Below are 13,690 nucleotides of genomic sequence, written 5' to 3'. Positions count from 1 at the left end.
GTCATTTGTAAAGAACTCGTCATCACAGCACAACTCTCTGCCAAATCTCTTCTGGACACTGACATTAAAAGGAATGAGATTGTTTGTGTGTGCTGGGCCTTCTTTAGACAAAGAGAACCACAAGTGGAGACAGAACAGAAACCAGGAATAAATTTCAAAAATAAATTAAAAAAAATCCACCTCATTTATCATTAGACAAAACAAAACAAAATCAAACAAAGTGATTTCACATAGGAATAAATTTATCTGACAGTTTTACTTACCTTTGGAACCAGATACTGTTCATCAGTAAAGGCTAAGGTGTAGGCTTCTGCTCTACCCAGCTCACTCTGTGGAAAATGGGCGTTCATTTCATCACCGTCAAAATCAGCATTGTAAGCCTTGCAGTTGGCATAGTGAAGCCTCAGCACTTTTTCTCCAGGCAGGATTCGGGCCCGGTGAGCTTGGATGGAGGGTCTATGAAGAGTGGGCTGACGGTTCAGTAAAAGGACGTCCCCATTTTTAATATGTCGACATACCTGCAAGAGAATTTTGGTTGCTGCCTATAAGGGATTTCCATGCATGCCTCTGAAAAGACTGCATCTTAAAATATACACATAGCCAAAACGTTTTCTTTCTAGAATTAACGTTCTGCACAAAACTTTGTAAGAGAATCAAGACTACTTGCCCCGAATGCCCTCTGCTCTCCAACAAACCACACACTAACGCTGCGTATCCTCCATTAATTCCCACAAACCACAGTGATCAAACCAAGTTAACAGCATGCAAGCCACACTCTACCAGTCTCTCCTCTCCCTTGGCAATATAGGGATCAAAGAATGAAAAAGAAAATTATGCCATTTGTAAATGAGAAAATAAACTATTTATCCGAAGCTCACTGGGCTGAATTGATAATACCTGTCACCATACACCCAGCACTGGACATCCTAGAATATGACCCAGCAGCTGAAGCAGAGGCCAGGGATCTCCCAGTTATAATTCCAGGTTTGAGTACAACACAATATATTCTTATCTAGAACAAAGTCTCTCAAAACAGTCTCATTTTAATGTCTCTGTCAGTAACACCCGTATGTCCATTTAAATGGTTATCAACAAGAGTATGAGAAGCTGTTTGTACAGTCTAAATACTATTATGTTTACCTCTGCGACGGGTTCTGAGAGAACTGACATTACAGAAATAGTCTTAAATCTCTACCATGCCTCTATTAGAGACAGGGGTATACATAACAGACATTGTGAAAAGACCAAAACCAAAGACCATCACCAAAACTCTTGCTCTAGCAGCTAAATAGTAAGTTCTCAACTCTTGCAAGGGACAGAGATACAGTTATTAACAAGTTTCAAAGGTCGATTAAGCTGTAGCACAGAGAACTCAAACCCTCCAGCAGCTCTGAAGAAACAACTGATACAAACACTAAGCATTTCACAAATGTTAATATCTGTACAAACAGATGGATATCAGTGTCGTTGTTTCTTGTTTTGTCATCTGTAAAAAGAGATGCTGATGGATCCCAGGTTACAGCAGTCAGCGCTAAAACACAGACTACTCCTCCCCTGGTCGGTGCCACTACCAGCACGGCTGACAGAACGGAGGACTCTACTTCGTACATACACACGGGCACCCCACTCCTGGAAGACATGTCACATCAACTGCTTGTGTTGTACCTACTCTACAAGCACACTGAATTTCAGCCTTCAGAACTACTACCAAAAAACTGCTCCAAATACAGAACCTATTTAATATTTCAAAAGAAGAGGAAAAAAAAAAAGATAGAGTTTGCTGAGAAGGACAGGGAGGCAGGGGGACATAAAAGCATAAAATGAAAGCAATATTTTATCTTCCATACTGCTAAGACTTCCCAAGAATAGTCAGCTGCAAAAGAAAAACTACTTCGCATCTTGGCAAGATGAATGCCACTCGCTGCTTATTAAGAGAAGAGTAAAATTCAGGATGGAAAAATGGTTTTTAGAATTTGAAAAAGTACCAAGCTTTTCTTCCCACCACCACTGCCCCTCCCCAACTTTTTCTCAGCCACCTACTGAAAGACAAAATAACCCTGCCCTGGGAGTCTTTGTGAGCAGGCCCATTGGAATCACTAGCAAGGACAGCAGTATTCTTATTTTAAAAAAACTCCACAGGTGTAGGAGGGCTCCAAGAAGGCCTTTGTCATACTCACAATCTTCAGTCCTGTCTGGGGCGCGCCTGAAGAAGGAGTGAGGAGCTGCTTAGCTATGGCTTCCCTCTGGGTCAGGCTGCTTGCACTCAACACTGTACGAGATCCATCTTCATTAATGACCATGGAGGCCCCAGGGTGAACCTTTGGGCCATTTATGACAGCCTGCCTCAGCTCTTTGACATTCCAGGGAGTGACTGGCTGAGGGTAAGTCAGTTTGGTAGCAAATACCTAGACAGGAGGGAAAAGAGGAGAGAAATAGCTAGTTGTTCAACTTTGGCTTAAAACAGTACTAAGTCACTGAGAAAACAGTGTCAAACGTTAACTCATACAATATAAACATAAATTACTCTTGGATGCATCTTCTCATTCTACTGTCATGCCAAATAAATACATTTCTGTTTTAAAATCCTCTACCATAAGAATAGAAATGATGTCCTTTTTATGATTTTCTACTGCAGTAGAAAACTCAATTAGCAATTAAAAAAAACAAAGCATCATTTTAGATTCTGCAAATAAACACAATCTGCAGACAAATACAGAGAAACAGCCCATTATCACCAGGTCTACTATTTGCAGACAGGCAAGCAGAAAAGATGATATAATGAAAAGCTCAACTTCAGGCTTGGTGTCATCTCTGTGCGGTTAAAAATCATTAAGCATGAATGAAGTTGGTGACGTTATTATGGCCTTTTCTTAAAGGCTGCCATAGCTGTTACAAGATACACTGCACAAGGACCACAGGAGAAACAGGATCTACTTATAAAGTTTGCACTAATTCATAATCCCAGGAAGCAAGTACAGCTTTTTCTTTTTTTTTAATCCTCTTTCCCAGATGTGGTGTTCAGTATAATGGTAAGAATTTCTTGCTCTTCAATGCTCCTTCTTTATTAACACACAGTGGTGACACACAGCTATGATACACTGGGGAGGAAAGAGTCCAGATGAGTCAGAAAATCTCTACATTTTAAACTGCTTGCTATGTAGCTGAAAATGTTACAGTGTAGTTCAGTCCCCAGCTGCACCAAAAAGAACGACTCCTTTATTTCTTCTTACCATAGGAATGCCAATCTCATTGGTACCAATGTACATATCGGGGCAAATGACTGATCGAGCAGCAAAATCCACGCGCTTTCCCATCATGTGCTTGCGGAACAATCCTTCCTTTTTCTCTAATAGCTTTGAAAACAGAAGTTAAGTTAATGATTAAAACATGAAAGCATGCAACATCAGACAGATTCTCCAGATATTACAGTGATGAGTATCATGAAAATGCCTACATACTAACCACAAATATTCCACTTTTTTCTTATGCCATCAACTTCTCTTAACTGTCTGTGACACACAAAGTCCAGAGTCTCTCAGATTCTGCCTGCTACCCACCTGACGAATACCAGGGTATTTTTCTGTCATTAGTTTGTCCATGTCACTATCAAATACAATGTTGACATGGCTCTGAAGACGAATCCAAGCGTTGTACAGCTTATCTGCAATGGTCTGTCCTGGAATCATTGTCAGGACAGAATGGTCCAGAGGTTCATTATTCTCTCCTGTCTCCTACAGAAATAGAAATTAGAAACTTGGACTTAACAAAAAATACCTTCTATTTACTAGGCTGAAATTACAGTATTAAACAGCAAATGAAACACTGGCCACTTTTGCACCTCATTAAAGACACCAAATTTAAAAACAAACAAACAAAAACAAACAAGAAAAATCCCACAATATTAACAATGTAAATGTAACTTTCAAATTAATACAACCAAGTGCCTCAGACAGGTCTGCTGTCAAAGCTTTAGAAACTCACTTGGATGGGAGATCTAAATGATTCTATGATTCTATGTGGTGGACTTGGCAGTGTTAGGTTTACACTTGGACTCGATGATCCTAAAGGCCTTTTCCAACCTACATGATTCTATGATTTCCAAACATCACAGCTATATATCCCAGTGGGATTTTAACAGACAATTGCTAATTAATCATCTCCTGGTAAGTGACAGTCCTCTTTCCAAATTAGATGTTTCTGGTCAGTCAGCCTGTGCTACAAATCACTGTGCTACCAGTCCTATTCTTAAGATAAAAATAATGAAAATCCAAGAGCTTTTATCACCTACATCACTTTGTTTTCACAGTCTAAAAGTTGGTATACCAGTCACATCTGAAACGTGTTAACCTTCTGTCATGTCAAATGTTTTCAGAATGTATCTCCACCTAGTGGCTAAATTCTGAGTAACTAAAAATGTTTTCAAAGTGTTTTACACTTAAGATGTAAATCAAGTTCACCTGAAACTAAGTCCAGTATCAAAGAACCCTCAATAATACAATTCATGAACTAATATGAAAAGAAGCATGGTGACATATGTTATTATTTACCACTATATGACCATGTGAGCGGGTTGGTAGTAAACAAGCATTGTTACTAATTACCTTTATTTGTGAATTTTCTGGTTCTATTTAGACATCAATGGTCAAAAATAACCACGATCACAACTGGCTCTACTAGGCTTAGAAGATAAAGTTGCTTTTTCCCCCCCATCATTTTTCATTCGATGAGGTGCCGGAAGAGTTTTATTGTGAACTGTTTGTGCTGTACATATTTTATTCTCTAGTAACAGGAGCCCGTTATGTCTCACATACAGTAATCTAATACAAAAACCATGACTAAAGGAGTCTGTGTAAAATGTTCTTCCTTTTGCACCAAGCAGGTGAATGGAAAGAGGCATGAGGGGGGAAGGGGGAAGGAAAAAAAAAAAAAAGCTATGGAGAACATTTCCAACAGCACATACTTCAACAGCCCAGACAAAAACTGTTATTGGAACAGTTCAAGCAGGAGCCTACCTGAACTCGACCCACATATCCAAAAAGCAAAGAATAAGATAACCAGCAACTCTTACTGTTTGGATTTCTTCTTCTGCAATTTTTATTGGCTGACATTGTTCTTTTGCCATGAAAACCAAGAGCTTCCGGATCATTTTGGCGTCTTTCATGACAGCCTGCAAGTTCACTGTCTGACCATTTGTAAACAGTCGGTCTCCAACACGATTTATGGGACGATACCTACCGCAGAACAAAATTACTTTACAAGATTAAAGCCACCAAAAATAGCATGATAAACCTCAAACATTCTAAGCTAAGTCTTCAATGCATGAAAAACAATCCCTATAAGCTAACAGTGAGCATTTAAAAATTCATATATTATACTGTGACAGTCATAAAAGAGGAATGATTCCTTAACGAGAAATTCCACCAGTACTATACAATTAGAGTATTCTGTAATAATTTTAAATATTAATACTAAAATACATTTTTTTCATAATTATTATTTCAGTCCTTTAACAAACTCATTTGACGTTATAATGAAACTTATCATCACTTACTGCTGTGATTTTTTTTTTTTTTTTTTTTTAAAACACTCCACTGACACTTTAGCAGACCAGTGTCTGTAATATAGCTGTTTGCATCTCGGACTCCTGCAAAAAGTATGTGCTGAACCCCATGATTTCTACAAAAGTTTTTTTGGGAAATTTTACCTTGAAGGTGGAACCACAAGTAGATCTAAAAAAAACATGTCTGGACTGAATCCCGAACTCTCATGGGGATCCATCCCAGAGAAGAGATAACGCAAAAAGAAACCTAAAAAGATACAATAGAAAAGATAAACTCATTATCACTGCTATTGTTTGGGAATCCAAACCCCCAGATGCATTTAGTCAATCAAGCCAAAAGCATCTGCTAAATTAAATACTAGTGAGCTTGTTTAAAATAAAAACATTTATTTTGAGAAAGATTTGCCATTGTTCTTTTTGGTCACATACATGTTTTTTTAGAAACAACTCTGAACAGAAATATAGAGTACAGCAAAAGAAAAAAGCAAAACAGCAGGAAGAAACAGTTTCCAGCTACTAGCTGTGACTGATACATGAAACTGCTTTGGTTTTTCCTGGCAACTGCAGACAGATTTAGAGTACAGGGAACTCAAAAGAAGAGACCGCTAAATACATTCTCAGTCTTTAACCAATGTAACTGTGGGGAATATTAGGTGCAGCCCCATACGAACATTAAATTCTCTGTAAACAACAATCATGATTTGTGGGGAGCCACAATCTGAGAATAGCTAATCAAACCATTCATTGAATTCAGCTCCCTGCATTCACTAGCTACCAGTCCTCCTGTCACAAAATCTATCTTGCAGCCAGGAGCCCTTAAGGCAAAAGGCAAAGACTTGACAAGGAGTTCATACGGCAACATTTGCAGACATTGTCCACTAAATGATACCGAAAACAAAGTAACGTTGCTCTTAACAACAATTACCTTCATTCTTCCACAGAGCCAGGATGTATTCCTTGGCAGTCATTGGTGTCAGGTATCCTCTCTTCCCTAACTGGCTCTCATCAATAGCTGAAAAATAAAAAGTAAAAATAAAAAAAATAAAACAAAATATTAAAAAAAAAAAAATCAATCACAAGAGGTAACTTTGAAAGGGTTTTTTTTTCTCACAATGATAAGTGCTTCCAGCTCAAAGAAGGAATGGAAATACATACAAAATATACTGGTTGACATCTACATTAAAATATCAACATGTTTGTTTTGGGGATATGAAATTAACTAAAGTAAGAGCCTTCCCAGTATGGAAAAAATAAGCCATTTCTGTGACTAATGGATATCTATATAAGTAATTGAAACAAAACTCAACTTTAACATCTAAAGTGTACGCTTTATTTGATTAATAGCAAGCTGGACCCCTTCTTCAAATTATCTCATCCACTGACCAAAACACAAATCAAGAGTCAACCTGCAGCTGGTGAACACAGAAGTAGGATTCACAGAATCACAGAATCGTATAGGTTGGAAAAGACCTTTAAGATCATCCGAGTCCCACTGTAAACCTAACACTACCAAGAACACCACTATACCATGTCCCTTCAAGTATTAACAGTGAGATCAAGGTTCCCATGAAATACCCAAGTGGATGAGACAATAGCGACAATTAGCAATCCATCTATATTATACGTTAGAGTCTGGGCTAGCTGTATTTTGGTGAGGAAAGAAAACATGTGGTTTTGCTATTGAAAAGAAGAAAGATCTTTTTTTTTTTTTTAAAGCCAGAGATTTTAGGTCTCAATTTCCACTGCTCTTGCAGGCCAGCCCCTCATGACCCAGGGGCTTGAGGTAAAACAATTCTCCCATGACCACAGCTGAAGTTTCCTACTGTTCTTTATGCTTAAGTCCAGAAATCCAGATTTTTCCACACTGAAACTTCAGTTCTCCATTCCTTCACATAGAAAACCATTCCATCCCCTAAACATGAATGCATCAATGCCAAGGTTAAAAGTACTCCCTACAAGATTCAATACAATGAGCAACCATGGCACAGGCTATGCAAAATGTACATAACTGTAGACTCCATTCCATTTCAGAAGATATAAGACTTGAATGTAATTAAAGTAACCAAGAGGTGTTACAGCCTTGGTTTTTGAACACTGACAGGAGGAAGGTATTTCTTATCTGTACTTCAGCTGTGAATAGTAACAGAGACTGCGAGAATATGCCTGGTTTTAAAGCTTTCTGTGGTGAGGCAAGGTATTCCAATTCTGGCAACTCACCTAACCCTCCATAACAACTATTTTCATCACTAGCATAATAAAACACACCCCCAAGCCTTGGACAGTCCTAAAGGGGCTCAGATAAAAAGCCCAAAATATTAGCCTACAATTTCATGGAGCGAAATCATAGTTGTCACTATTGGGATACCCAAACTTCTTCAATGTATTATGGATAGGATGCTAAAGCAGAGATCCGATCTTTCCACTTGAAAACCCATCACTGACATCATGCTTCTCCAGGCACAACTACAGAGATTTAACCCAGTATTTAAAACCACAGACTACAAACAGAATAAGCTCTATTTACAAATCTTTTCTAAGGGTTAAATAACACACACAAATCCACTTCAATTTACCTGGTTGTGTAAAGGATCAAGGATACAAGAAGAGGAAAAAGGCAAGTTTAAAGTGATTCAGACACTAGGATAATTAAGCTTGGAAAGTGTCACCTACTTTCTTTTCTGTCTTCTTTGAGAGCAAATTCTTCTGTACGAGGTAGGATTACCTAATTTTAATTCTGAAATAAGGTTGGTCATCTTCCCCCAGCTCATTTTTTATCTAGTCCCCCTAATTTAAAAATCTAGCAGAAAATCATCTACCCACCAGAAATGCGGTGTCCCAAAACCACATTAGAGTTGACATAGATTATATTTTTTGCGCTTCTTTTCCTGACGTACAAACAGACACTCAAAGCTGCAAAAGCAAAGAAGGCTTGCAAATAAAGAAATTTAACGGAGTCAGGTACTCCCCTACTGCTGAGCTTACTGTTTTATTTAAATTTTTTATACATGAGGCACAAGTGCACAGTCACTGCGAGGAGTCTGTGCACCTTAAATACAAGATAAGTGTGAATGTATTTGAATAGAAGACAAATATTTTACCTGCTGGCTCATCCAGGATGCCTTCCTCTCCTGACTTATGGTACACTGTAGAAGGATAGGTTACTGTCAGCTTGCTGTTATGCTCTTTTCGCACTAGTGATCTCCTAGATCTTAAAGGAAAAAAAGAAAACCAGGAAAGGCAGATAAAAGTTAATACAAATGCTCACAATATTTGACTTTACACCAGCTATTTACTTCCTCATGTAGTTAAACTTACTTGCAGTTCGGGCATTTCTTTGAACTCATATGTGCTTTCCAGAACTGTGCTATCAGTTTATTTCTACACTCGCATACATTTTTTACCTGATAAAGAAAAAAAAAAAACCTTAAAAATAATCTAAAGTATTTTATATGAAGAATTATTAAATGCTACATAATTAATGTTAACTATCAACACGAACATTATTAGTATCAATGCACACACATCCTTGTATTGATTTAATTCATGCCTTGATCTCTAGTGTTCTTCCATCATCTTCCCATATTCGCTGGAAACATACACCCCTCAATGCTCACCACCCTCCTTTTTCAATTTATTACATAAATAGTCTTTATTTTTCAAGTCAGTACTAAATTTTAAAGCTTTTCTCTAATGATGATTTAAGAAGGCAGAATGATACAAATCACTTCTTTTGACTGCTCATGAATGTATGATTTCCAAAGTGCTCAAGGTTAGTTTTGAAACAAGTGATTAAGGAATCAAACTTGGCTTATAAAGAAATCTGCTCTAAGATGTTAGACCTTTAAATAACTTCTTTACTAGTATTTTCCTTTAACTAACAATGTACATTAAACTGCATTTAAATGGAAATGAGAATTCAATTACTATCACATAATTCTAAAAATTTCACTGTAAGTAATTCTGCAAATTTTCTGGATGCACGAGTTCTCAAAAAATGTTCTGCAGTTCATACAGAGAGCATCATACAGAGGTATCAACATCTGTAGGTAATGTACTGACAGCAGTATCAGATTATTTTTATATCATATTTACACAAACAAAACATTTCCCTTCATAAAGTGTATTTTCCAGAAAGCTAATAGTTACTCTAACATGAAAGAAAAAACTTTTTAAGCTTCATTTCAGACATTTCACCCAGAAAGCCCTCTAAACATAACACAGTTCAGAACTCTGGGACAAAATCTAGAGTCTACATAGTCAAGGACAGACCTTCTTCTGCACACTACTACTTTAAAAGGACAAAACCTGAGATCCCAGGAAAGCACTGATTGTACTTACATTTGAACAGTGATCTCTTATTTGATGACTTTGTAATATTTCATGAACATGGTGATTTAACTCTTCTTCAATTTCTGAAGCTGTTGCATCTGCACATTGCTCTAAAAACTAAAAGAAACAGAATAAAACAAATTGGGATAGCTCTATAGTTACAGGACTATGAACTCAAAAAGGAATGGAGAAATACACAGTACTTGCCCTGTTCAGAATGACTTCAAGATCGTGGACGGCATGAAGTAACCCTTTTTCCAGAACCTTCAGCTGACTTAGCAGTAAGTGAACCACAGCTCGAGTACATGTCAGCATGTGACAATTTAAACAAGAACCTCGAATTAGAAGGTATAATTTCTGGAAAGAAAAGGGGGAAAAGCGTTATCCTGGTAGATATACTAGCTTGCACGGCAAGCAAGTAGGTAGATTTGTTTGAACGTAAAGAAAGTGCTACTATAACTGAGAAATTAGACTAATTATTAAATTTAATCATAAAGAATTAGACTGAAAAAAAAATTATTTCAACCACACAAACTCATATGGAAAGCATGATCCGTAGACAAACTATCTGCAGGCCATCTACATAACAGATACAGGAGACAAGAAGAAAAGCCTGTCATATCTACAGCAACTCTAGGACCAAGGCTGCTCTTACATAGCACTGTGATTACTCTAACAGCTTGTCCCATAAAGGAGAATGTGGTACCCAAAACTCCACACTAGTAAAATGAAACGTTCTGGTCACAAGCACTATCAGTGTCCCTCAAGATTCTTCATGCAACCACATTCTCCTCAAGCTTTGGGAAAATATCAGTGCTTTTTATTACTCAGCATAGCTCTGCACACAATTCACTCTAGCTGCACACAGCACCAGTGGCCTGAAGGCTAGGAATTACCGTTGCATGATTTTATTCCTTGGACAAATTCAAGTATTTTACGTCAAAGCTGGGACAAGACTAGAAGTGGGATGGACGTCATCTAACTTCAGTCATCTGATAGTGAGGTTTTTAGTCTCAATTAACAGCCTATGCAGGAGCAAGCTACTGTAAATGGGGGAGATCGGCACATCAGGAGGGAAATTCACCCCAGCTCAGGTTCCTGTTATAGGCTATATGAATCTTCCTCTGCAAATAGCCCCACTCCTCAGACTCCAGAAAGAGCTAAAAAGTACAATCAGATTACGCATCTAACTTTCAGAAGACCAAAATAAGGCAAATCCTACCCTTACAGCCAGGAATCCTTTTATATTTAAAAGAGGACCCTTTGAAAAAACACCCACATGAAGCACTTAGGAGAAACGTGCGGTTTGACCATCACCAGTAGCTTTCAAAATAAGCTTATAACACCTGTCCTGAAAGATGCACACCAAGTGAAATCTCTGCTCTACGTTAGGTATTCCATATATCATGTAAATGCAACAGTTGTAAAGCTGTGAGAAGCACATGTGCCTGACTTCCAGATGCAAGAAATCTTCTTGAGAGCCTTTTTTTTTTAATTAAAATGACTGATGGATTTCTATATAGCTTAGAATTTTTCAACTCTCTGCTGCCACCAAACTTACAATGCTATATTCCTCGATTTACTTGGCACACATGTTACATCACTCAGTCTATTACTGGATAGGTTGCTGGGTTCTATCCACGTTGATCCAGTTTTCTAGTCTAAATTATTCTGGAATAAGAGGACCTATTGGGCAGAATGTACAACACAGCTATTCAGAGCAAAAACAAGCCCTGAATGTCCAGGAAGCACTTGGAGTTCCTAGGATAAAAGTAGGTAGCTGTTCATGTACAGTTGCAGTAGTTGTTTAAAGGAAACAATTGGTAGTTTTTACTGTGCCATCCATTTAATTAAGGCATGAGACCCTACAGTCAGTCACATAGTTTAGTGATCAACATTCCCCCTCTCTTGTTCATCAATATTAAGTAAAAAAATAGTTACAACAAAGTGTGTATTTTGCAAAAGTCTAAGGAGTCTATTGGTATTGAACCATCATGACACAACAAACTTTTTCTACTACATTTGCTGTTATTACACTTAGACAGAAAACAGATCTTGGCACCTTTATTATTTTCAAGGACTACAAACTGTATGACGGCTTGAGCACCATCACCCATTTCACCAGCAAGACAATAATTAAGCATACATACATCAAAAAACAGGGGGTTGTAGACAGTCACAGGCAGTTCTATATGGCCAAAATGGCCAGGGCAGTTGCTGAAGTTCTGCATGCAAGTTGCACACACTTCTTTGGAGTCTGGAGGTCCCAAAGCCAAGTCGTACAGTCCGTTAATGGCTGGATTTCCCACATTATCCAAATACTGAGGATTTGTTATGAGTTTTACACTCAGCTTCCTGAAGTTGAAAGAAAAGAACAAAAATCAGTGGCAGCAAACAGCCACATGATATGCACTTGAATGGTACAACAAGCAGTGACATTTAGTATCTATATGATTTTTTTTTTTAATTGATGGAAATATGTTTTTGAGAGTACTTTGTGCATGCGACAGGCATTTCTGTATCATTAACTTCATCATCTGAGTACTATCATTCATAGCACAGTAAATATTTCTTCTACATCTTCAGCCATTATACTAAGAAGTCAGGTAATTTTGTCTGTCTGTCCTCTCAAGCAGTGGGGGAAGTATAAAAACAACAAAAACACCTAGACGACAACAGCCTTACATCCTTAACTATACGCAATGCTAACATCACACCAACACTAAAGAAATGCTGACAGCTCTCTAGAACTCCAGGAGAGACAATTTGCTGGCAAAAGCTGCAAAAAAACCTCTGCAACAAAGATCTCAGCTCTGCAATACTTACGCTGGTGCTAAAATATCTGAACATTTTCCCCTCGCCGAAACCAGCAAGGTCTCTTCTGTGCTGGGCACTCAGGATCAGATCCCAGGCCAGGTTTCCAGGAGTGTGCCCACCAAGGAACAAGCCCAACCTTACCAGCACAGGGCTTCTTCAGGCTCCGGCAGGCCCTGCTGCTGGTGCTGAGGTTCAGGGGACGTGGGGAAAGCAACACACCCCCTCAGGGGAGGCCCCCCAAGAGAGGCGCAGCCTTCGCCCTCACCAAGTGAGTTGATGCTGCACCCCACAGCCTCTGCCCCTGGCAGCACACGGCAATGGCCACGCTCCCCCCGACTCCCTTGCCAGGGAGGGGCTCTCCTCAGAGGACCGAGGCCGCCTCCCTGCCTCCTCATAGACCCTTTCGTACCACCCTCCTCAGTCCCACACAAGGAATCCCACCACCACCACCACCTCTCCCCGGCCCCACAGCCTTTCCCCACTGCTCCAAGACTTCCAGCGGCTCCAGGCCACGCAATGGGTCCGAGAGCCCCACAGAGAGTCCAGCAGCCCCCTAAACCTCAAAAAAAGGGGGGTACTCAGCTGCCGCCATCCCAGTAGCTGGTGAGGGCCACGACGCAGCAAGACTGCATGTCCCAGCAGGCCGCGCGCCTACAGCCCGCCGAGGCCTGCCGGCGTTCTGGCGCAGGGCACGCCGGGAGTTGTAGTCCTCAACAGCACCCACAAGGCGGGGGAAGAGGACAACCCATCGCCTGCCGTAGATCCTCACCTGATCTCCTCGGCCGTGTACATCCCGAAGGAGACCCCAACCAGCCGCCGCCATGGCACTACTTTCGGCGGCCTCATTGTGAAGGAGCGAGTCTTCCCCGGCCGACACTTCGTCCCTCTCTGCAGCCGACGCTGCTGCGCCACGGGAACCACCACGCGGTGCCGGCGGCGGGGGACAGGCGGGGCCGGGCGGTACCACTGCCGCGGAGGGGAGGC

At 39.8% G+C, this 13,690-nt stretch overlaps 1 protein-coding gene across 2 annotated transcripts in view; it reads right to left on the bottom strand.

Moving 5' to 3' along the window:
• The window catches only part of POLR1A (RNA polymerase I subunit A), a 39,621-nt gene extending 26,022 nt beyond the window's left edge, over positions 1–13,599 (bottom strand). Inside the window, exons 1-13 of one of the 2 annotated variants that reach the window (XM_075499538.1) lie at positions 13,476–13,599; positions 12,040–12,244; positions 10,097–10,246; positions 9,899–10,006; positions 8,876–8,961; positions 8,659–8,768; positions 6,486–6,572; positions 5,705–5,807; positions 5,069–5,231; positions 3,558–3,731; positions 3,231–3,353; positions 2,178–2,405; positions 264–518 (exon numbers count right to left, since the gene is read on the bottom strand). In XM_075499538.1, coding sequence (XP_075355653.1) covers positions 264–518; positions 2,178–2,405; positions 3,231–3,353; positions 3,558–3,731; positions 5,069–5,231; positions 5,705–5,807; positions 6,486–6,572; positions 8,659–8,768; positions 8,876–8,961; positions 9,899–10,006; positions 10,097–10,246; positions 12,040–12,244; positions 13,476–13,552 — 1,869 coding nt within the window. In that variant the 5' untranslated portion in view covers positions 13,553–13,599. Of the gene's footprint in view, positions 1–263; positions 519–2,177; positions 2,406–3,230; positions 3,354–3,557; positions 3,732–5,068; positions 5,232–5,704; positions 5,808–6,485; positions 6,573–8,658; positions 8,769–8,875; positions 8,962–9,898; positions 10,007–10,096; positions 10,247–12,039; positions 12,245–12,715; positions 13,040–13,475 lie in introns of those variants that run through there. The other variant, XM_075499539.1, reaches the window with a different exon arrangement.
• Positions 13,600–13,690: the final 91 nt, after the last annotated feature.

This window comes from Mycteria americana, chromosome 4, assembly GCF_035582795.1.
Source record: "Mycteria americana isolate JAX WOST 10 ecotype Jacksonville Zoo and Gardens chromosome 4, USCA_MyAme_1.0, whole genome shotgun sequence".
In the NCBI taxonomy this organism is placed as follows: Eukaryota; Metazoa; Chordata; class Aves; order Ciconiiformes; family Ciconiidae; genus Mycteria; species Mycteria americana.
This window is presented reverse-complemented; position numbering and strand designations above follow the sequence as displayed.